Source organism: Camelina sativa, chromosome 6 (assembly GCF_030686135.1).
Source record: "Camelina sativa cultivar CO46 ecotype springtype chromosome 6, ASM3068613v1".
NCBI lineage: Eukaryota > Viridiplantae > Streptophyta > Magnoliopsida > Brassicales > Brassicaceae > Camelina > Camelina sativa.
In genome coordinates this window covers 24,239,978-24,264,658 of record NC_141885.1, presented here as the reverse complement: position 1 = coordinate 24,264,658, position 24,681 = coordinate 24,239,978, and the positions used below count along the sequence as shown (strand labels likewise).

Below are 24,681 nucleotides of genomic sequence, written 5' to 3'. Positions count from 1 at the left end.
AATGGATTTGAAAGTGAAAATTAAAAGGATTCAAATCTATAGATAAAACTGGTTTTTTTTGTTTTTTTTTTTAGAGTTAGACTGAAACGGCATCATGTGTTGTACGGAGCATTCTATTAAGCAAAACACATACTAAACAAAAATCATCATTGGCTTGTTACTTAAAATATGTTAAATTGGGTTGTATACAGAGAACTCAACGGCAATTAACCCTAAAATACACAAAAGATACCTACTTTTTTTACACCGTGGTGACATTTATTTTCGGACAAAGCCCTTTTTTGTATGTAGCTTCATTTGAGAACAATCTTTTTCCACACAATGATATGACTGTGTACCTACATATGATATCATTTTGTTTCGTATAATTAAGACCGTCGTCATGCATATGTCTTCTTACGAATATTAATTTGCAAGAGTTTAAACATATGAGTAAGCTCACAGAGGTGTATATGTCACAATAGTGGAGTCAAACTACTAGGAAAAGGCGTTCTCACATTGCAGTATTTATACATAATAACGTTAATCTGCTGTATTTATACATAATAACGTTGCAAGTTACAACACTTAACACGCATAAACATACTTAAGCGAGATAGATGAGTTAATGATTACTGTTAACAGACAAGAAAATTGCATAATTAAGATTTATTGACCGTTGGTTTGTACCGTTTTACATCATCTTTTTCGACATGTCAAGCTGCCTCTTCTCAATCGCATAAAGCCTCCCCGTTTCTTGCCTCCTAATACTTCCACTGTTCATCCACACCCTCATTAATTGACTCGGTACATATCTATCACATCATTTGTTCGAGATATAGAAACTCATATCTTCTAATTACGAATATCCAATCTCATATCTTATATTTTTCCCGGAAGCGTTTTACAAGTACGTACGAGTGTATATAAAGCTTACCGAGATGTGGTGCTTGACACAATGGTGGAGTCTCCAAGCGAGTTATTATGATCACAGTTGCTTAAACAAACCTGAGAGAGTTTCTCTTCCGACAAGCCACACTGAATGATCAACAATAACATGCATCAGGATATATGAGATAACATAAATATATGTATAATATTTTAATTGTAATTCATATAAGAAATAAGGATATAATTTTTAGCTAAATTAATTTCAAACATCGATAATATATGAAATAAGTTAAACGTTTTAGTGTTGGTTTAATTGTGACGAGTTCAGAGGTCGTATCCCCAAGTACAGTCATTGACCTGGCCGGCCAAGGGGCGAACATCTTTTGCGACAAAGAATAATTCTGATCTTAATTGTCTTCGTTGTAGCTTTTCCTAATAGAATAATATGCTCTGCTCGAGCTGCAATTGTACCCTTCTTTTGCTTTGAATAAGAAACATGATTATTGAAACAGCTCTACCCGTTTTACCGAGCTGCCTACATACCCTTTACGGGATCAAGCCGAGTCGTAGTTCGTAAATATAAATGAAGCCAACAAGATTGTAAGATAAAACAGAAACAAAAGCCTCCACATTTATTGAAAGACTCAAGTACTATTCACCGCTACGAGCTACCATCACTAGAGCTTCATCCGGTGACTGGCCAGGTAAACAAGTCCTCGAGGCGTCCGATTGTTTTCACTCCATCTTCAGTTGGGAATTTCACACCCTGGTGGTAAGTAGACGGGATGGCCTTCATCTAATATATCCAAGGTGTCCCAAGGATGGATGACGTTATAGGCAGCAGATCGATCAAAGACGGTGAACTCAACGATCTTAGGTACACCGGCGGTGAACACCGAGATCTTAATTTGACCGAGAGACATGGTGGTATCGCTAGTATAACTGTATAAGCAAATGAGCGGGGTCGGAAAGCCCGTAACGTCTCCACGACTAATTAAAGCCATTACATCCATCACATAAAGTCATTACATCCAACGGCTGTGCATTTTCGATTTTTATATTTTTATTAAAATATTAGTGAGACCAATTGTTTCGTCTCACTCCAGTAGTCACTGCAAGCAACAAGACTGTTTTTTTGGTGTTCAACATAAAAAGGTGTTTTTACTACTGTCTTACGGCAAAATGTGACTAAAATCTACAGAACAGCAAAACATTCTTTATGTATTCATCCCTGCTTCTGTTTCTTCCTTCTGTCGACATCAGAGGAATCGTCATCACATTGGCCTGTTTGATTTCTTTGAACAAGATTTCAAAGGCTCCATTGCATCTTTGCTCCCCTCTTTAACCTTCAGTATCTCGGCCATAGATCTCGCCTTCTCTCTTCTCGGCTCTCTGGTTCCAGCTGCGACGTCTTTCCTCGTGATGTTACAGGGTGTAACCTCATCTGTTTCCTTGCCTTTTTCTTCTTCGGGTTGTGAACTTCTTGTGGTGGCGGCCGGATAAGCACAGTATCTTTGCTCTATGCCTGTCCATCTGAACATGGAGCTGAGCTTTTTACCTTCCAACGCCTCTACGAGAATATTCAACTCATCGATAGTGTATCTATAGAGAAAACTCTTTCTGTCAAATGGACAGGCACAGAGCTTCCTCATGTGAGTCAGACACGAGTAACGATCAGCTGAGCATGAACATTTGACAGCGGAAAGATATAAATCCCCAAGACATACACAGCATTCCCTTTTGCTCACAGCATCATAACTTTTGTCCATCCTTTGCGATTCTAGTGAACCGCTAAGGAATTCACGTCTGCGTGTCTCTTCCCTGACCCGTGACTACAAGACAAGAAAAAGAGAAATAAAATAAGCAAAAGGTAGTGCGGAAGTTCTTCAAGCTGCACAATTTTAATGCGTAATCTGAGGAATACAACAGGCAAATAAGAGTGGTGAGCATACCTTGACAATGTTGGAGAATACCTCCTCCTTCCCACATGAATCATTCCACCTCGCGTAACATGGTGGGTTTTTCTTGGACAAAGCATATTCCTTAAGGTATTTCACAGCTTCCCTTGAAGCACTTAACAATAGTTTATCATATGATATTAACGATTTTTACTCTTCTCTTCATTCAGCCGAACAGCAATGTTCCCATGGGGCAACCAATCAAGGGGAGCAAAATTTGCTTTCTCCAAACAGTTGAAGCCACAATCAAAGGCAGAGTAATACGACCCAGGAAATAAAATAACATACTGGCCAGGGTTCTGGACACAGCGGGTCACTGGTATACCCTCCATGCTCAATTGATATGGAGACATTATCATCACCTGCCAAAAATACATTGCTTCCCTAGTAAATGAACCACAACTATAAGTATTTAATAGCTCTCGGTAAGAGTCATAGTTATGATAGGAATTAATTAAAGTTGAACAGATAAATCCAAATACAGTGTGATCTCTCTATGGCTATGGCATGTCATGATCGTTTATGCTGAACACGAAATAAATCACAAATGAAATCTTAGTTGGTCACTCTACTGTTTATTTTCTTTCTGAGTTTTGAAAAGAGTAATATGCATTCATGCTTAATGTGTTCACAGATACTTACAGGATCGAGACTCTTCTTTGGCTGTTCTCCTGACCTCTCAGGGATTAAGTTCTTCATGGTAGCTTGGAACTTAGATCGATGACATCCCGCTACAGAATACCACACTCTAGGAGCGCCCTCATGCAAATAGCAGAGAGAGTAGAGTCTCTCCTTCTCAGATTTCTGTTCAGCAACAGATATTCCAAGAGACAAATATGAGAGACTATACAAGAAAATTAGATTTAAAAACTTAAAATGCTGCAAAATTTATTCTAGTAACAAGTTATATAATGCTTTCAAAAAATGACGACCATAGCTTGACCTCTACTTTAAAACTTACCCAGAACTGGGAGGACAAGCACATTCCCACACTTAGGCGAGGAACACAGATTGATTCGCAGTCTTCCAATGAAAGAAGAGAACCAGGAAGCTTAGGCGTATTGTTCAGATTCCAACCTGATGTACTGTACTTGCAAGATTCAGATGGTTCAGATAAGGGAAATCCACTGCCAAACGTTGAGGTGTCTATATCATTGCCATAAAGCACCTAATTTACACAGCAAGTTAGCATTGTATTATAGCCGGTTTCATATTATACGAAAGCAGTAGACTTGATATTATTAACATACCCCAATTTCAACAAGTGGACTCTCAACAAGTTGTCTATACTCTTTTTCAATGTCTGCCACAGTTTGCTCCTCTAGTTGTGGTGATGGAGATGGGTTCTTGGAACCCAAAACCTCATCCTTCATGCTAAAATGACTCTTCTTGTATGAATCTGCCAAGCTTTTAAAGCTCTTTAAAGTATGCCCTGGACCGCGTTCTATTTTACAAAACTTAACCTCCTCAGATGTAGCATCATCACTATCCGCATCAAGCTCCTTTTTAATCTTTGGGTTCTCGGTATGAATTCCATCAAAGAGCTGAACTTGAGGGAAAAATGTGGAATCATCCCAGATTTTCATCTCCTTGAGAAGACATGGAGGTTTCCACGAAGGAGGAGGAACAACACAACAGATTCCATACGGCTCAGCTCTTTCGCGCAAGCTTGCTATATATGAGAGTGTATCACCAAATTCCTGAGAGATTCGGTAAAAGCGTACATGTTTTTTACCAAATACTTATGATGTAAAAGAGTTAAATAACGTATTCTGTCTTTCATAAAAGCAAAGTATAACTGACCTCCTCGGTTGGGTTAAACACAGGAGCTTCCTCAAGGACTTCGGTCTCCGAAACTTTGAGTCGCGGTCTTAACCGTACCTGTGAAAAACATTTTTCCATAATAAGTAAAGAATGCAAAAGACTTCAACATACCATATTGATACCTACGCTCTCATACGTCTCAAAGCTTAGAAGAGCTACATAAAACAGCACACCAATCTCCAAACAATTCATGCTAAATCACTTAGAGCTGGCCTTACAAATTACAAACCATATACAGCTAAATACATCAAAATCAAGTCTTATGTCTATTAGTGGATATGACTTAGCAAACATGCCAGTAAAAAAAACTAGTCTATTTGGAAGATAAAAAAAAGACAGAGAAGTAGACATATAGTTAAAGGGACCTCAGGTGTTTTTGGCTTTAAGGCCTCTGAGCTGGGGAGTGTGTGATCATGCACTATCCACGGTCGGTTTGTAAGAAACATATCCTCTGTAGTTGTCTGCTCTTGTCTCGACACCGACCTAGAACTATCTTCGTCTCGGCGTACATTCTTCAGCACAAACGATGTTTGAGATACAAAACCAGGCGGAGTTGAAAGTACGTCCATGTTTCTAGATTTCAAATATGTTGGCACAGCTTCAATGCCCATTAAACCCCCAAAAGATTAAATTCCTGAAGAAGAAACAAATTGAACTTTCAGAGGAGCCCTAGGCTAAGATTTGATTCATAAGGGTCTATTTATATAAACATTATTGGATAAGACTAATTCGTTCTTGTTTCATCAAAATTAGAATGTGATCAAAAACCATAGGCTAAGATTGATCCTGAGGTTGAAACAAAAACGCTTCGGAACTTAGGATACAAAATCTAAAACTGGGGATTGATATTGTTTATAGCGATCGAAAGGTCCAATTTAGTTAAGAGGAGAAGCGAGTAGAACACATACCCGGTGACGAAGTGAGATTCGAAGACTTTGAGACCATTACACAACCAAAACCGAAGAGCAGATAGAGAGAGAGAGAGAGCCTCTGGATTTTTTTTTTTTTTTTTGTTATGGTCAAAATAGATAAAATTGGATTTCCGTCGAAATAAATAGATAACCTAATTCCGGTTTTGGTAATTTTTGTTTTTTTTATTCTTTTTCCATTTTACTGATGATAAGAATAAATAAATAAATAAGCAAAAGTTGTAAAAAAGAAATACTTTACAAAGTTGTAAAAAATATTGAGGGGGTGTATTCAACTTGACATTTTAAGTGATTTGTGTGAAATTTACAAATTCTATGTTATTCAATTATAGAATTTAAAAAATCTATTAAAATTCACTGTTATTGAACTGATGATTTAAAAATCTACTTTAAAATTTCATGTTATTCAAAACAGTTTTGTGGACTAGGATTTTAATAATTTTTAGGATTCTGGAGAATTTGTTTAGTTAAAAATACAGAAATCCAAATCTCATGGTTTTAGGTGGGATTTGAAAGAATTTTACAGAAAATCATATGAACTTCCCTAAAATCTATCAAAATTCTAAATTTCCTAAATCCCATCAAATTTTCCAAAATCATTGTTTGAATACACTATTTTGTTCACCTATATTTTATATTGTCCACTAAATTTATTAAATCTCATCTAGAAACATGTAATTGGCCTAATGTAAAGAAAATTCCCCATAGAGATTAAGCCATAATCTATCTTAAATTGAAGCCATTATCTGTGTTCTCTGCAACTTCCCCACAACGCATAAATTGTCATCTAACATACTGCACAACTAGCATGGGTCTTCAATTTATTAAGTTTCTGATGCCTTCAATTAAGGTCATCTAACATACAGCACAACTAGCATGGGTTCTAATATAAGTCTTCAATTTATTAAGAACTAACATATTGAGATCTTATTAGAAATCGACTCATGAAAACTTTGATTTCTCTGGCATTTAGGCATCAACGGATCACATAATGAACAACTTGAGTTGCTACAGACAAGAAGATAATTATTACAAAAGGCGTCTTATATCACCTGCTAAACTATTGGGACCGTTCTGCTATCACTGTTGCTATTCTCATTGTCTTCATTTTCACCGGACATTTCCTCTAACGACTTCCCTTTAGATTCAGGCACCAAAAAAGTGAAGAGAATACCTAAGAAGTTAACCACACCCAACACAATAAGCGAGTTCCTGACCCCAATCCCTGGAGGGTATCCTGCGTCTGTCTTCTCTTTGTCAGGGCTCTGAGCCAAGTACAAGAACCCGAACGCACCAACCATTGCTCCTAATTTCCCTGATGCTGCAGAGATACCATGGCAGGTTGATCTGAACCTGGCTGGGAAGATCTCTGCTGGCACAACGAAGGTTGTAGCATTGGGTCCAAAGTTGGCGAAAAAGAATGTTAACGAATACATGATAACAAATCCGATTCGGTTCTCCTTGTGAGTCCAGTGGTTGTAAGGAATTGCCAGAGCAAACATAAAGACCGTCATGAAGAAGAAACCCATCATCTGAATAGCGAATCTTCCGATGACATCAATGAACGCAACTGTGAACCAGTAACCAGGTACCGTGCTACACAAGGCGATGAGCGTCTGTGCTCGTGCGATCTTGAAAACCTCCTGAATCGCATTCATGCTTTGCGCTGGAGGAATCCACCCGATGGCGCTGAATATATCTTTCTGGAAAAGGTTTTGACTGTAGAAAGCGATGTCGAGAAGGAACCATGTCGAAGTAGTACCTAGCAAATGAAGCCCATGGCGACTCATGAATTCCTTGGATAACAAGGAGAACGCCTTGGACTTCTCCTTTGAGTTCTGTTCCATCTTCTGCTGTTCTGGCTCTATCTCCATTTGCAGAACCTTAGACATGTCCGAAGCTGCCTGCTTTGCATCTTTAGCAACCAAAGCTGTGTATCTTGCGGTCTCTGGCATCTTAGATCTCGAGTAATACGTCATTGCTGCTGGGATAGCACCAACCATAAGTATTATACGCCATACCAAATCGGCTTGAGGAATCGTGGATCCCAAGGGATCATCCTCATAGGCAGGGGATGGGAACTTAGCTTCAAAAGCAGAGGAAATTATAATCGCGAAAATTCCACCAGCCATGATCCCGAACCCTTGCATAGCGAAGACCGCAGAGACAAACGCTCCGCGAGTCTTCTTGTTCGCGTATTCAGACATGATCGTTGCGGATAAAGGGTAGTCCCCGCCGATGCCAAATCCAAGCCAAAACCGAAAAAAGCAGAGCGTGGCCATTACAGCTTTTGGCTCGTGTCCGAAAGAGAGACCAGAGGCTACTGAACAAAGGACCATGACCATTAACGTCATACCATAAACTTTCTTCCTCCCGAGCTTGTCACCGAGCCACCCGAAAAAGAGCTGACCGGCGAGGGTCCCGCAGAAGGCAACGCCATTGACGGCGGCTGCTACGTTGGGAGGCAGAGTCCCAGGTTTTTGTGCGCCTTCCACGTGGTAGTAAATACGACCGAGGAGCTTCGTGACCAGGGAGATGCAGAAGAGATCGTAAGCGTCGGTGAAGAATCCCATTCCGGCGATTATGATAGCCGTGAAATGGTACCATTGCGTCTTGGCCACGTCAAGTGCATTCAACACTTGTAATTGATCCCTTGCCATTCTTCTGCTCCTCTCTGCAATTTCATAAAAAAAGAAAGTCGAATAAGTACCCATTGTATATAATTAAGAATTTTTTACTAATTGAAATGTCAGCGTGGATCACATTTTTGGCGTTATAAGATCGACCCATGAATCTCATCAGGAACTTGTGGGAATCTCTAACTTAAAAAGACATCATAGATAATATGGATTTAACAGTTTCAATCGATTTACTTATGCCAAAATATTTTTGAAAAGATTATCATTTTTCAAATTCAATGATCTAAAGAAGCATATAGTTTCGAGTTAGTACCGTTCATTTAGTATGGATTTGCAAAATAAAAAACAATTCATTACATGTTGACCCAAAAAAATGAAATTCATTACAAAGTACAAACAATAAAGTAGTTTACCGAACTTGAAATAAGTTAGGCACTTTTAAAGGCAAATAGAATTAGACCTTAACATTAAAAAAGGGACCCCCATTAAAATAACATAAAAGTTCTATTATTTAAGTTTGTTCTCAATTCGTTAATCTCTTAATGACAAACATAACGTATGTTGACCGAAACTTGAAAAAAAAATAACTTTGAAATTTAAAAGCCAATATTAGAAAATTAGCATGTGTATGTGTATGTGTTAGATGTGGAAAAGTTTTAATTTTCTTGTATATATATGATAGTAGAAGTCAACTCCAGTTTTCGTCCAGTCTACTCTATCATATGACAATAATTATGTGTAAGCTAATAAATAACTCAAATAATTGGAATCCTAATCTTTTGGGTTTCTACCGACGTTACCAATTATTAAACGTAACTAAGAAATGAGAGGTCATAAGAGTTTTTTTTTTTAACTACTACACAACTATGTTGACCAAACAAAACAAAAAAACTATTTACTACTACAATTTTGTCTTTACTCTAGTTACCAAGAAAAGTCCGACTTGTGACGTCTAAACTAAATCTGAACACGGAGTGAGAGTAAGACAGCGAGTTGTTTTGTCTTAATTGCGGACACACCTTTTATTTGAAGAAAATATATCTCTTTTATTGCAAAAATATATTTTTGCATGCCCTTTTCAATTTTTCCATTTGTGAATGATCGATCATACCGCTCAACAAAACAAAACAAATACTGTACGTTTGAAGAGAACTAATCCTAATTAATGATCCAAGAATGTGGGAAAAAGCAGCAAAATTTTGATCTTACAATTTATTTTCTCGACAAGAAAAGACACATAAGACGAGACCACACCTATAGATATTGAAGAGGCAGAGAAGAGGACCACACATAATAGAAAAACGATAACAACCTATTGTTTTGCATCCATAAACATAAGCATCAAAAGACAAAAAATTCAAAGAAAGACTTACAGAAATATACAACAAACTTTTTCCTAATAGGAATTTGTGTAGGATCCGATCTGATTAGAAGAGTGTAGAGAAAGAGAGAGGCAGATGTGAAAATTTTAATTTCCTTATTTTTTGTCTGGAGAAAATGTAGAGAGAGAGATTAGAGGAATGAGCGTTGAAGCTGCCTATGAACAAGGACAGAGTTGAAGCGTCTTGAAACGGATATATTTATAAGCTCCTCTCTATGAGATATTCCTTTCTCTATTTCGGTATATTCTCCTTTCAACGACGCCGTTTGAATGCTTTGTATTTTTTTCTTCCTATTTTTACCTACCTTTTTACTTCGTTTAGAAAAAAAATATTAAGACACGATGATTCTGTTTTGCTGTTTTTATTCTTTTATCATCTACAAAATAGCTGTACGTATTTAATAAGTCCCTTCCTTTTTTACTCGTAGTTTGACCATGAATTGATTGATTTTTGTTACGGAGCTTACATGCTTGGAAAATGCAAACGCTTGGCATGCGGTTAAGGATATGACTTTCAAATACTAATACAGTAAGAATTTTACCCTCTTATTGACACACACACACACACTGACACACGCACACTTAAAATATCCATGATGAATGACGAAGAAAGCAAAAAATTACATATGACTTTTCAAGAAAGAAAAAAACTCATTACAATGCATTTAGAGCGACAGGTCAACAAAAAACATCTTTGGTTTGAATATATTAAGGATGTTTGTTTTCAACAATATGCAAAATAAACGTTTGTTGCTTGTTATAAAAAAATGTGTTTTACTCTTTCCTATCCTCGTGAGGTGTATTTTATACCTTCTGGTAGTAAGTATAATTGTTTTATGATCACTAGCTAAGAATAAAAAAAAACGTATACCAAATAGTATATAATAATGTTATTTTCTCATTGTTGATCTTGATTTATGTTCGTTTATTAGTTTCTTGGCAATGTTTTTTTCGTTTAATGATTTTCGATATATTTATTCGTTTGTGTACGTAAACATCTTCTATTTTGTTATTAAAGAAGCAATAACTGCAGGACGTAACTATATCTTCAAATGTCAATGGTATTTAGTGGTGTAGATTTATTGAGTATGGGAATAAAAACCTATTTGTAGCGTGTGAGTAAGGCTCATCACTTTGGATTTGGAATGGTCCGTTCCCTATCTGATAAATAAAGAGCCTTTAAACCAATTACAGAAATATGAATATCTAGTTTTAGCCCAGCAACTTGTTTTGTTTTCCCCCTTCCGTGACTGAACAAGAGTTCTACCAAATTTTGGATGGTATCTCTATTTCCAACCATTCTTAAATATCAAAGCTCAAAAATAAAATTTAAAGGTTTCATACATGTCTTTCACGTGAAAATTAAAAAAAAAAAAAAATTCATTGTGGATATTATATATACTACACCATCTTTTTCATAGAAATATTTTTGACATACTTACACCTTTTATTTTATTTTATTTCTCTTTATTTCTCGAAATATAGGAAAAGTCGCCACTACAAACTACATAAGTGATCATGATTTCAAGAACTAAAAAATTGCAGCTGCTATACCAATTTCTAACATATAGTTTAGCATTTGTGATCTCAAAAACGTACAACAACAACGTGATCTCAAGATTTCGATGACAAAGTTAAATACTAAAAGAGAAGACGACTTTCATGACAATAGTAGCTACCAAGAGGTGGCCAACTGCGACACACTATCGGGAAATTTGTATGTTAAGAAAACAAAATAAGTTTCGACTACTAGTGACTACATATTATATCTTTAAAAGCAAAACCAATTCCCTAAAAAATTAAAGAAATTAGCTACAAATTTATACTACTACTCAAAATTGTCAAAATTCTACAACTGGAAATTTGTCAACTTTGTTTGCTCAGTTACCCACTCACTTTTTCAAAGTAAACACGTACGGAGGCAGTATCAAATAAGCTTAGCCAAAATGAAATAAAATAAAAAATAAAAAAATAATGAAAATGATTATAATTTTATTTTTATATTTTTCCGGCAATTTTTTTTTCATTTTATTAACTCTATGTATTTAACTCTGACTTCCTTTTTTTGGTTGTTTAATTTTTCATTTATTCGCGAAAAAAAAAACTTTATAAAACAAACAAAAAGAAACTTATGAAAAGAGAATAGTTTGAGATTAACAACAAACTGAAAGGTGAAAATATAGATTATACGTTACGGCAAAGCTTGGTGAGGGAAGGGATTCACCAGAAGGAAAGGACCATAAGATTTCGATATGTTGAAAGTTTAAATCAGTTCATGAGGAGACCGACGACTTAATTAATTGTGTATCTTTCTTGTTCCTTCCCGCCAAAGACGTAACCAACCAAAAATTAATTTTAAATTGATGGCTTGACGTTGAGAAAAGATGGTGATGTTTGCTGGTGTTGACTTGCTACGTCCATGTGTTGAGATCTTATTGCTTAATGCTTATAAAGCTGACTTCTAAGTCCACAACTCCTTCGTTCACATTGGGCTCCTTCTTTTTTTTTTTAATATTTTTCGCATATGAATCATAATTATTTCACACTGGGAGTATTTTAGTATGTTTATAGGGTATTTTAACTGTTATTTATGTCAGATTTTGCTTAATCTAAGTACTACTTAAGTGAGATGATATGATATATGTATTCCATCCATTCTCTGCACCGCACATGAATACCATTATTAGTTATAGAAAACGGACACAACTATTAGTACTCTGCACATTACTAATTAGTAAGAGAAAACGGATATAACTAAATTTAGCCATAATTCCTTTTTATTCACAAGAATATGCAATCTGCAATATGCAAATTTAATTTCTTTTAAACAAGGGCGTCAGCATAAATAACTTACAAATTATTGTATTTTTGTTCTTCTTCTAAAAAATTCATAGTTCTATAGACATAGTTTTTGGTCTTATTTCTGAAACATTAGACTTTATTTAAGTCTACGATTAAAACTAGATCATCCCCCTAAGAAAAAAGTCTGACTAATAGAATGAGGACCGGAAACTCTAGGCTACTTTTTATCATTAATATATATCTTTTGGTTTGCCCAAAAAACATAAATGAAAAAATCATTAATATTTTTTGAATATTATGTTTGTCTGTTCTGTTGATAAGACGATCATAAACTGTGTGGCCAGATCATTTTATCCTATATCTGGATAAACTGTCTGTACGAAATACTGAATTTTGAAAGATAAAAACTCTATAATAAAGGGTTACTAGAAAGAATAATACACTCAAAATTTTAGACACTGGAAAACCATTTAAAAAAAATAAAATTCTACGAAAGAAAGCATAACCCTATATTATTTTCTGTATACTGTATAATTTTACATTTAAAGATTTAATGACAAACTATTCATTAAACATATAGTAATACATGTATATTATTATAATTCTCTTGTATAGGTACAATATCAACAAACGTATTTATTTGTTTTGTTGTGTATACTGTATCATATTCTAAACATTTGGGATTTTGTTTGATGAATTTGATAATAGACAAATAAAATAAGAAGAATAAAATAAAAGAAGAAAGATGATAGAAGAAAAATATTTAATACTTATTCATTTAAAAATAAATATTTTAGGCCACACCTAAGTTAATCTTCAACTGACATTGAATGAATGAATAATATACTCCACCAGTTTATTTCCTCTCTTTTGTTGTTTTCTAGTGTCCCATATATTTTAGCGCCAGCATTGATAGAGATGACGGGATTTGGTCAACCCTTCGGAGTTCGGCCCAATAAAAAGGGAAGGCGGATGGATGAGTGCATGTGGCCGGAGTAATGACAAACCCTTAATAATAATAGTGTAATGTTGTTATTTTGTCTTAGTGTTTGACTTCGCGTACACATGATTATTCATGAACAATGAATGATCCTAGCCAATTCATCAGTTTCTTTTTAAGTCCAAACACATTTATTTTTATGGAATCATAGTTAGCCTGTCATGACAAAACCGTAAGTATATAGTAATAAGAGTATACTTAGTTGTTAAAGTGTAGACGCAAGCGAGTTTATTCTCTAATAATGCCAAATAAATATCAAGCCCATTTTTAAAAGTCGTCCAAACAAAGTTATCAAAATTTGAAGATTAGGTGTGGAATTGTTAGTTTTAGTTTTTTTTTTGTTTTTTTCGTTCTTTTAGGAGGAATTTTGAAAGTCCAAACACAATATTTGAAAATTATCAAACCCATTTCTGTTTCTTCGTAAGAATCAGACATAAGTATCACATTGTATAAATAATCAAAATTTTGACAATTTAGGAGATTATAAAAATTATTCAAAAATCTTAATATGAATTTCATTAGCATAACTCTATTTTCTAAATTACTTAGTTCAAACAATAAATTATTACTTTTAAACATTTCAATAATAATTTATAAGTCGTTGAAGACATTGAAGACCACCTTGAAAACGTTGATGGGTAGCCACATGATACCGAGTGTAGGCACAATATACGCATAATGTGTAGTGATGAGAGAGGACTGCACCAAAACTTTAATAAGACTTTCAGACCAACCTTGGCATTAGGTGAAATAGTAAACCGACTAAATTCAACTTTTGAGAGTCAACATTTTGAGAAAAAAAAACTAATACTACTGAAAAAAATGTAGATAGATCATAATTTGAAAAGGACTGATAGAGGCAGATAATTTTACTATATTATTGGTTGGGAATTATTGTTCGTCATTTTCAACAGGAATAATACTAAAACTTTCATTATATGCTTACGTATACGCATTTGTATGAGTTGGGCGAAAAGCGCTGATAATTCACACATCCAAACTCTTTTTTTGCGTATCGAATCTTACTTTTAAACTCAAAGTTGCCTCTTCTTCGACCGTTCGTGGCATCGAAAGATTAACGGAGTCAGATTTCCTCGTAACAAAAAGCTATTATTCGGCTTCATGATTCTCATTCTGCATCGTATATTTTTTTATATATACATTTTATTCTGGAAATTAGGCCAAAATAGTACTATTGAAACTGAACTACTTATATGTTATACTAATTATTTCTAGCGAGAAATTAAAGTAAATATATACTCTCTTTTTTTGGGTTAAAAGATGGAATGAACTCTTTCTATATATATATAAAGCTATACATCTCATCACAACCACATAAAAACTATACAAGAAAGATTACTAAGTTTTATATTGCACTCATGAAAAAAATACCTAAAATCAGGCGTTTATGATCGTTGAGAATAATAAGTGCACCGTCCTCACCGTCCACAAGGTTTCTGGCACTGCATGTGCTAAGAAGGCTTGTGCTGTTGTTACAACCGCTTCCTCGCCTTTGGCGCAAACTCCTTCTCCTTTTCAAAGGAATTACCTCTTCAGCCATTTCGTCTTTTTCATCATTCACCAAAGGCTGAGTTTGTTTCAAAACCAAGAGAGATATATTGAATTCATATACTAAAACAGACAAAAAAAACACACAAACAAAAAAGAAACACGTAAGCTTACTCTGGTCTCCTTTTATCTCTTCCTCGTCGAAGATTGCATCGACGAAGATCTTATAGTCTTCAGCTTCGATAAAATCATTGGAATATTATAATGTTTTCTTGAGTTTAACAAAATAAAGTCTATTTTGCTTGCAAAGTATTTAAAAACTAATGTGACAATAAAAGTCTATTTTATGTGTTATAAAAACACATACTTACAAATATTTTACATATGTTTTGCTTATTTTTTTTGTTAATATCTAGGTTCGTAGACTGCTTTGTTATACCAAATATTATATTAATCTGATAAGGTTGTATGCTTCTTTTTTTTTTTTAAACACCTTAAGACCTTTATTAAATTGTAAAAGTATAATACAAATATTTAATGGTACAGAAATGTAATAAATAACCAGAGTGGCAAAACAGATTTTTTTAAAAAAAAAAAGGCAAACATGACTATAAATATAACAAGCAAGGCGTCGCAACGATACTAAGCATGAATTTTTTTTTGTCTCTTTTATGTTTGGCGTTAATCTCGCATTAGCTACTCTGATACTGGAAAATATAAGAAATGAACCAATGCGAGATATATTGACGTCGGTAAAGAAAGAAAAAAAAAAACTCTTCTTCTTTCTTGTTATCTATTTTTCTAAAAAATATATTGCATGTCTTCAATTCTTCAATTATTTCTTCATAACAAAGAATTCGATTCCTTTTACATATCTGTGTTTGTCAATGTCAAACTAACATATGGTTACAATACAATCATTGAAATTTAATATTAAATATGGTCTATAGCCTCCCATCATTTCTCTAAGTGATCAGGAACCCACTCATAATTTCTTAACATCTATATATTTCTGCTATTAGTGGAAGTTCCAATACCAAAGGCCATCGTTTAAAGCGGAGGTTCGTTTAACATAAAAGAAAAAGTGGAGGCTAGCTTGATGATTCTTTGCAGCATATCATAGTCATCAGTTACACCTTTTTGTGAAAGACATGTTGTTACGACTAAGAAAAGGTATAGAATTAGAATATATTTCATTTTTCGAAACTTCATTCATACTCTTGTTGAATTATTTATTTTAGTCGTTTTATATACCAGTACGTGGGTTTACAGTAAAAAGACATTTAAAAAGAAAAACTAGTTTTAGTTTAAAGGCATTTTTTAGACTTCATCTAAGTAATGATACCAATTTTAGTGCGAGAACTGATTACTTGACAACTTTAACTTTACTTGTTGGGAATTCTAATATGCTTGCCTAGTGCTACTCACCAGATCGGTAAGAAATTTCATGAAAATAAAATATAAGAATCATTTTTTTTGCACCATTTATTATAAAATGTTGTTTCAAAACTTTCACCATTTATACTTTGTTTCATAATTCATACCATTGAATCCACATTAACTACAATTATGTTATATATTATGCGTGTTCCCCACAACCATATATGTTTTGTTTCTATCCTATCTTTATGTTCTGCATCACTCATTTTGGTATAGAAACTTAATAGAAACTTAGTTATAACTTTGAATTTAACATTTTGTTCCAATATAAGTGAAATATTATAAGCATATCCGATGAATGGTTTGTATGTCTGAAAAATATTGAAAACTAGCAGGACCAGAACGCAATTGGCGCCTACACGCCTCGAATTCAGGTTTCTCCACATTCAAAATCCCTCTCCAACATCATAAAATAGATTGAATGTGCTAGTTATATAACAAAGAAGTTATAGAACAGAATGTATAGCAAAAAAAAAACACATGAAAAATATACCAAGATCCTGAATCTGTAGCTGAGCTAGAATCACTGGTGGTACATATGCTTCAAGTGGATCAAGTTTTTTCATATTATTACGTTATATATATATATATTCTTTTCACACAAACATTTCCAAAATCTAAGTTGAGATATCAAAAGACTAAAAAAGTTACCTCTTGACATATTATCTATTAAGGTACCAGCCATGGCATCTGATCATCGACAACATATAATGAACTTTTGCATTTTGATTTTGTCACTTGGGGTTTTGTTTGTGTTAGTAGGCACTCTGATGTCTATTTGGTAGAAATTGCTAAAGATTTTGGTAAAGAAGATTACAAAGCTCTTTTGATTGAAGATGGAGGTGGTCTTCAGTCTACTTCTCCTAGAGCCAAGGCCCTATCCACACATTCGTCTCTCATCAGTTTCCTTTTGTTCTTTTGAAGCACCCCACAGTGACCTTTGCTTTTTTTCTTTTTCTTATGCTTAAATATAGGTGTGGTTTGAAATCAGTTAGGTTTGCAGAGCTGATTTAAAGAACTTTCCATATTAGAAGAGGACTCAAATAATTACATATATGGATGATTTGAAATCAGTTAGGGGGAGGTATTGGTTTAGGATTTAGAAAGAATTTTAATGACTTTATGTTTTTGCTGATTGTTAGAATCATAGAAAATTGAAAGTTAAAAATGAAGGATTATAAGAGATTGTTTAGGAAGTTTTTTAAAATCTTGATAATTTGTTTTTTCTAATTTTGTAAAATCTTTCTATTTGATGAAAGAGTTTTCATGATTTTTGTTATGAAGGAAATGATATAAAATCCTAAACCAATAACATAAAATTTGAATTCATTAACAATCCAAGATTCTTTTGTTTTACTTGAATAACATAAAACTTTTAATGACTTTATAAAACTCTTAATCCAATAACACTAGATTTATCAAGATTTTAGATAACTTTTTACAAATCCACAATCAATAACACCAAATTTTTAAAGAGTTTTTAAAAGTCTTGATTGAATAACAACATATTTTACCTAACTTTTAAAGTCATTAAAATTCTTTCTAAAAATTCTAAAACAATACCTCCCCCTTAGGTTTGCAGAGCTGATGTAAAGAAAATTGTGTTCCATTAAAAAAAGACGTACCGTATAGCCGTATAGGGCATATATATATATATATATATATATTATTTTTGGACAAAAAGCATATATATTATGCGTAAACAATAACGAAATAAAATTCATATATCTTATATTCTTTGGAAAAAATAATTATTCTTTCATGTTCAGACTAAAATTACCTTTTTTTTTTTTGGAACCATATTAAGTAAAATATATTCCGAGAGTTATTTAAAGTAAAATATATTCGACAATTGTCACAATTCGTTGGAGCAGCGATGGGATCAAATTCTGACGCGTTTTTTTTGGGTATCTAGCACTCTTCTAACACGTAAGTGGCATGCCGTTTAATACGAAACTATTGAGGTACCAAAGCAACTTCGCTGAAATATTTGTGTGTTTAACAAAAACCTTAAAAATACCGAAAAAGCAAAACAAAACCCTAAAAATAGGAATCGAATACCCAATAGTTTTTTTTTTGTTTTTGATAAAAATTGCGAATAGAGTTACTTTAATCGCCTTCCTGATCCACCAAAGCTCTCCTGTCGAATTTTCCAGATCAATGCTGTTCTTAATTAACTGAATTGATTTTATTCCTTGATTTTGACGTGAGAAAAGGTAATTGGCTTTGAAATATCTCGATCTCCTCTAATTTTCTTTTTTTACGATCTTTTTCTTTCTAAGAAAAAGTCAAATAATTCGTTTCTATATATGAAATTTAGTCTTTTGTGGCGTACTCAATTTCACTTTCTCAATGTTTTCCAATATGATCAATTCTGTCATCCCTAACTGATTTAATTTATTTGCTCGGTTGGAAAGTATCTCATATTGGCATATATTAATATTGCAGCATAAAGATTGAGATTTGTGTGTAATGTGAGAAGATGAAGTTTGGAGAGACGTTTACGGAATATCTACGTGGAGAAGAGGAGTGGTTCTTGGAAAAATGTCGTCATGTAGAATATAAGAAACTCAAGAAAGTGTTGAAGAAATGCAAGACGACATGTAACTCCACACGATCTAATGATGAACACATCATCTCATCGGCTACTTCTCTGTCTGATTCATGCCAATGCCAATCTTGCCCTTGTATGTATAACTTCCCTCCCTTAAATTTCCTTATAGTCGTCACGCTTAAAGAAAAAGAAAAAAAGATGATGACCAATTGAGAATGAGTTGATAAGTTCATGTCTCTTTTGTATTACTCTACTTGGGTTAAAATCAGGTTCTAATACCATGTTAAGTTTTATGCTTTCTGATTCAAATCTCATATCTCATATATCTTATATTAGGTATATTCTAGTTATTTTCAATGTGGGATCCTAACAGGATATTTAGGATGTTTTTTTTAATGTGAAATTGTTAAGTCGTCGAGTGTGTTTTTTTCTTTATTGAAAATTAGGTGGTTGACGTTAATGATATGGTGTTACAATGCAGGGTGTGATGAGATGTTCTTTGAGGAACTGATGAAGGAAGCTTCTGACATAGCGGGATGCTTCAGGTCAAGAGTGAGGCATCTTCTCCATCTTCATGTAGCCAGTGGGATGCAGAGATACATGATGAGTCTACGCAGATGCTTCACGGACGAAAGACAAGCTTTACTCCAAGAGGGTCAAATCTTGATTCAGTACATCACCATGAATGCGATCGCCATCCGTAAAATCCTCAAGAAATATGACAAGGTTAGAGGTAAATGCATGTGAAAGAAAAAAAATACAACCTCTTTAAAACTGGTTTTAAATGTTTTCAGGTGCATAGCTCAGTGGATGGGAAGAAGTTCAAGTTGAAAATGCGAGCGGAGCGCATAGAGCTTTTGCACTCACCTTGGCTTATAGAACTTGGAGCCTTTTATCTCAATTGTGGGCTTGATAAAGTTGGAAACTTCAAGAACTCAACGTTTGGTCGTGTCTCTTGTGATTATCTCAACGACGATCAACCTATGATGCAACTCATGCTGCCTAATTCAATAGAGCTCGAGTTTGATCTAACTTGCGCAATCTGCCTCGTAACAAAACTTACTCTACCTTTTACACAAACAAAATATAGTTTACTTATTTATACCATTTCTCACAGGATGTGAAGAGTTATAACTATTTGTTTGTGGATTAATTGGGCAGGAAACGGTATTCAATCCCTATGCTTTAAAGTGCGGTCACATATTTTGTAAAGCATGTGCGTGCTCGGCTGCTTCTGTAATGATTTTCCAAGGCATCAAAGCAGCACCAAATAATTCCAAATGTCCCATCTGTAGAGAGGTTTGCTTAGATTCTTGCAACATTTTGTTTTCATTTAACTATGAATGAGGTCGAACTTGATTGTTACTTGGCGTAGGTGGGAGTTTACGCGGAAGCGGTTCACATGATCGAGCTGCATCTTCTCTTAAAGATACGGTGAGACAAATCTCAAATTTTAGATAGCACCAAATCAGTATATATGTGTGTCCATAAATTTTGAACTGATGACTATTGTGAAATTTACCTGACAAAATATAATTTGTTACTTACGTTACTAGAAAATGAAGTTTTTTTGATAGAATTTTTGTACTTCAAGTTACTAAAAGCTTAAAGTTTTGAATTCTTTATGATTGAGACTTTCATAACTATCTATAGTTTTCTTGTGGTGGTATAGATTGCTCAAAGTTTTTTTTTCATGGAAATCAAATATTGCGAGAATCAATAATGAGAGTATGTGTTTTAAAACTATTGATTTTATGATGAAGGATTTTTTTTTTTTTTTGTAGAAACAAAGAGTATTGGAAGGAGAGGATGATTAGTGAACGGTCTGAGATGGTGAAGCAGTCGAAGATGTTTTGGAACGAACAGACGAAGTATATGATCGGTTACTAATTGTTCGTTTGAAGAGAAAAGTGATGACCAAAAAATAAAAATAAATTCAGTAATAACTACACTTTTATTTATTTCTGCTATGCCGGAGATAGCACTCTGGAGTTTGGATCTACTGATTCGATATAAAGAAATGTCAACATTAGGAGATGTTTTTTTCTTTTTTCTTTGGTGATGCACACATATCACGTTGTGCGTGAATACTTCTATGTTTAAGATGTTATTGCTTACATATTACTAGTAGTTTTTTCAAACATGCCGGGATTATTTACAATAAATGTTTATATTACTTGAAATTCAATTTTTAACATTGTATAGTATTTTAAACAAGAAGGGTAAATGATGATGGTCACTGGTCAGAGTAATTTAGGAACTCAATGAAACTGACAAAGTGACAAACTAATTTTGTTGCAAGAAAGAGACAAAATTTAGATAACATACATACTGTATGCATATTCATATATACACAATCAAACTATTTATTAATTACATGTCCTTTGCAATTCTTTCTTCTACTAATCATCACTCAACGTTGCATACTTGCATATATTAAAAAGAAATAAAAGAATTTAATTAATTGTTTAAGGTTAAAAAAGTGAGTCCTCTTCTAAAATTGGGCTCTGTAAAAACTTTCCATATTTTCACGTAAAAATGGACGGCCAAGCCAGAATCAATTCCTTATTCTCTCTCGTTCCTTCTTCTCATCAGATCTTCTCGGAAGCAAATCCTTCGACCAAATTTTACAATCCCACGGCGTTTCTCGACAGTTTCGCTTCCAGAAAACGTGCAGAAGAAGGTAGCTTCGAGCTAATAGGCGGTCGATTCATTACCTCAGGTTTTTCCGACAGCTGTGTCGATTTTGAAGACACAGTAAACTTAGATATGGAGTAACTTGTGTTTTCCGTGTCGGAGAGGTACGTAATATATAATCTAAAACAGAGAGAAGAGAGAAAAAGCAAAATTAGGTTTTGTGATTTAGGGTTAAATTATCTGAATGGGAAACACATGCGTGGGTCCGAATCTAAATGCTAATGGATTCTTACAATCCGTTAGTGCTGCTGTGTGGCGGAATCAGAAACCAGACGATAGCCTTAAGAGCAGCAAGGACGAGAGCAGTCGAAAAACAAACGATAAGAGCGTTAATGGGGGAGACGAGAGTAATCAAAATCGAGGTGCAGCCGTGGATTCAGCACCAACCACGTTGCCAACCCCTAGCACGCCACCACCACCGGTGAAAATGGCGAACGAAGAAGCACCACCAAAACCTGTCCCACCAGAGAACAGAGTCGTCGAAGAAGATGCGAATTCGAAACCGCAGAAGAAAGAAGCGCATATGAAACGTATGGCAAGCGCAGGTCTACAAATAGACTCAGTTCTTGGGAGAAAAACAGAGAATCTCAAAGATATTTATAGTGTTGGGAGAAAATTAGGTCAAGGACAATTTGGAACAACGTTTCTTTGCGTGGATAAGAAGACAGGTAAAGAGCTCGCTTGCAAAACGATAGCCAAGAGGAAACTAACGACCCCTGAGGATGTTGAAGATGTGAGAAGAGAGATTCAGATAATGCATCATTTGTCTGGTCATCCAAACGTGATTCAAATTGTTGGTGCGTATGAGGATGCAGTAGCTGTTCATGTTGTGATGGAGATATGTGCAGGTGGAGAGTTATTTGATAGGATTATACAGAGAGGTCACTATACGGAGAGAAAAGCTGCTGAGCTTGCTAGAATCATTGTTGGTGTTATAGAAGCTTGTCATTCCCTAGGTGTGATGCACCGTGATCTTAAGCCTGAGAACTTCTTGTTTGTAAGTGGAGATGAAGAAGCTGCTCTCAAGACTATTGATTTTGGTCTCTCTGTTTTCTTTAAACCAGGTATAGTATCCCCAATGCTATAGATCTCATATACATTATTCAGAGTGAGGAGGATCAATGGTTTTTTATTTTGGTGACTGTCTTATGTTGTGATATCTTGGCCTTACAGGAGAAACATTCACTGATGTAGTTGGGAGCCCTTATTATGTGGCTCCAGAAGTATTAAGGAAGCATTATAGTCATGAATGTGATGTTTGGAGTGCTGGAGTTATTATATACATCTTACTAAGTGGCGTTCCTCCGTTTTGGGATGGTAAGAGACAGTTTTGGATTCATGGTTCAAGTATATATGTTTCGATGGCAGAGACTGACTGAAATGTTATATGTGTCAGAAACGGAACAAGGCATCTTCGAGCAGGTTTTGAAAGGTGATCTTGACTTTATATCAGAACCATGGCCTAGTGTATCAGAAAGCGCAAAAGATTTAGTACGGCGGATGCTGATCAGAGACCCTAAGAAACGAATGACAGCTCATGAAGTTCTATGTTAGTGTTCCTGTTTTCAAATAAGTAGTATCTTTTGACAAGATTAAGGACAGAGCTATGTGCTTATATCTATATAGATTTTAAGAAATATGTTAATTTCTGTTGCAGGTCATCCTTGGGCACGAGTGGACGGTGTTGCTCTCGATAAACCTCTTGATTCTGCTGTCCTAAGTCGTTTGAAACAGTTTTCAGCCATGAACAAGCTCAAGAAAATTGCTATCAAGGTAAACATTTTAAATATGTTTCTATCATCTAAACCAAATTATATGCGCAGATAGACATAGATATGCATCTTTATATAGATCTGTACAGAATGACTAAATACAAACACTTTTATACTGAATATGTATTGATTCAGGTAATAGCAGACAGCTTGTCAGAGGAAGAGATAGCAGGATTGAAAGAAATGTTCAAGATGATAGATACAGATAATAGCGGACACATCACTCTGGAAGAACTCAAAAAAGGTTTGGACAGAGTTGGTGCTAACCTTAAAGATTCAGAAATATTAGGATTAATGCAAGCAGTAAGAACACTTCTCTACTTAACTATACCTTTTTTAGCACTATATGATCGGTTGATGTATGACATAATATGGAATATTGAACATTCCAGGCGGATATAGATAACAGTGGGACTATAGACTATGGAGAGTTTATAGCAGCGATGGTGCATTTGAACAAAATAGAGAAAGAAGACCATTTGTTCACAGCTTTCTCTTACTTTGACCAAGATGGAAGTGGTTATATAACCAGAGACGAGCTCCAACAAGCTTGCAAGCAATTTGGCTTAGCGGACGTTCATTTAGACGATATTTTACGCGAAGTTGATAAGGATAACGTAAATTTAATTTCATCTTCAATTGCAATATTGCTTTGCTATAGTTTACTTGCAAGCATTGGTTAATAGTGTTATCTATTGTTGTTATTGATCAGGATGGAAGAATAGATTACAGCGAGTTCGTGGACATGATGCAAGACACTGGTTTTGGCAAAATGGGGTTAAAGGTGAGTTGAAGAAACAAAACAATGACCCCCAAATTCCACCACTCTTTTTTGTTTTATTAAGCATAATTTAACATTTTGTGGGATACATATGATGGGCAGCTTGCATTAGTTTTTCTTTGAGCAGGTTTTATCCACATGTATTCCGCATTTTTTTTGTATACAAGTTTCTCATTTCTTAACTCTCCCTCGTGTGTCAGTCAAGTAGGAGAAAGATATTGTACAGGTTACATCTTGAAAGATACCAAAAAATATTCATTGTCGTTGTTATATCTTTAATTAGTAGGTCAATCTAAAGTAAAACTCTCTAAAATATTGAAACTCTAGAGATCTTTCATGTTTCAGTTTTTCTATACGGTGAGTTGTTTCTTAATATACTTTATCTTATACAGTATATATCATTTATAACCAAAATGCAAATTCCAACTGTATTGCTAAATAAAAAAAACTAAAAAAAAAAAATCAAAGACTTGATAATCTAAGATCCATTTGCAAATATATATCCTTGTCAAAAGAAAAAAGAAA

General features: G+C 34.5%; 3 protein-coding genes, 2 long non-coding RNA genes and 1 pseudogene across 12 annotated transcripts; 3 read left to right on the top strand and 3 right to left on the bottom strand.

Annotated features, from left to right (window-relative positions):
* Nucleotides 1–1,909: 1,909 nt before the first annotated feature.
* LOC104792708 (putative inactive lysine-specific demethylase JMJ19) lies at nt 1,910–5,699 on the bottom strand (annotated as a pseudogene). Its single transcript, XR_015559431.1, has 8 exons — nt 5,561–5,699; nt 5,018–5,286; nt 4,632–4,709; nt 4,079–4,528; nt 3,790–3,996; nt 3,471–3,632; nt 2,823–3,190; nt 1,910–2,702 (listed from the first exon to the last, which is right to left on the bottom strand). The product of XR_015559431.1 is annotated as a putative inactive lysine-specific demethylase JMJ19 (transcript).
* An 824-nt stretch (nt 5,700–6,523) lies between these two features.
* On the bottom strand, nt 6,524–9,814 carry LOC104792707 (inorganic phosphate transporter 1-4). 2 transcript variants are annotated; one of them, XM_010518918.3, is made up of 2 exons: nt 9,594–9,814; nt 6,524–8,255 (listed from the first exon to the last, which is right to left on the bottom strand). In XM_010518918.3, the coding sequence occupies exon 2, from the start codon at nt 8,239–8,241 to the stop codon at nt 6,637–6,639; it is 1,605 nt and encodes a 534-aa protein (XP_010517220.1). In that variant the 5' UTR covers nt 8,242–8,255; nt 9,594–9,814; the 3' UTR covers nt 6,524–6,636. The 2 variants fall into 2 exon arrangements, with proteins under 2 accessions (XP_010517220.1, XP_010517221.1); XM_010518919.2 differs by lacking the exon at nt 9,594–9,814 and adding an exon at nt 8,345–8,997.
* Nucleotides 9,509–13,676, top strand: LOC147942957 (uncharacterized). 2 transcript variants are annotated; one of them, XR_015559433.1, is made up of 3 exons: nt 9,509–9,841; nt 10,030–10,130; nt 13,288–13,676. It is a non-coding gene; the product is annotated as an uncharacterized LOC147942957 (long non-coding RNA). The 2 variants fall into 2 exon arrangements; XR_015559432.1 differs by lacking the exon at nt 13,288–13,676 and having other exon boundaries at nt 9,549–9,841; nt 10,030–10,798.
* Nucleotides 13,677–14,687: 1,011 nt separating this feature from the next.
* On the bottom strand, nt 14,688–15,618 carry LOC147942956 (uncharacterized). The gene is made up of 2 exons (XR_015559430.1): nt 15,087–15,618; nt 14,688–14,991 (listed from the first exon to the last, which is right to left on the bottom strand). It is a non-coding gene; the product is annotated as an uncharacterized LOC147942956 (long non-coding RNA).
* Nucleotides 14,737–21,089, top strand: LOC104792706 (putative E3 ubiquitin-protein ligase BAH1-like). 5 transcript variants are annotated; one of them, XM_087453825.1, is made up of 8 exons: nt 14,737–15,076; nt 15,935–16,085; nt 18,801–19,039; nt 19,388–19,632; nt 19,701–19,955; nt 20,068–20,205; nt 20,282–20,340; nt 20,691–21,089. In XM_087453825.1, exons 3-8 carry the CDS (start codon nt 18,835–18,837, stop codon nt 20,794–20,796), a joined length of 1,008 nt encoding a protein of 335 aa, XP_087309951.1. In that variant the 5' UTR covers nt 14,737–15,076; nt 15,935–16,085; nt 18,801–18,834; the 3' UTR covers nt 20,797–21,089. The 5 variants fall into 5 exon arrangements, with proteins under 5 accessions (XP_087309951.1, XP_010517217.1, XP_010517218.1 ...); XM_010518915.3 differs by lacking the exon at nt 14,737–15,076 and adding an exon at nt 15,557–15,664; XM_010518916.3 differs by lacking the exons at nt 14,737–15,076; nt 15,935–16,085 and adding an exon at nt 18,158–18,281.
* A 347-nt stretch (nt 21,090–21,436) lies between these two features.
* On the top strand, nt 21,437–24,430 carry LOC104792705 (calcium-dependent protein kinase 20). The gene is made up of 7 exons (XM_010518912.2): nt 21,437–22,667; nt 22,777–22,920; nt 23,000–23,152; nt 23,261–23,376; nt 23,511–23,678; nt 23,768–23,992; nt 24,088–24,430. Exons 1-7 carry the CDS (start codon nt 21,788–21,790, stop codon nt 24,166–24,168), a joined length of 1,767 nt encoding a protein of 588 aa, XP_010517214.1. The 5' UTR covers nt 21,437–21,787; the 3' UTR covers nt 24,169–24,430.
* The last annotated feature ends 251 nt before the right edge of the window (nt 24,431–24,681 follow it).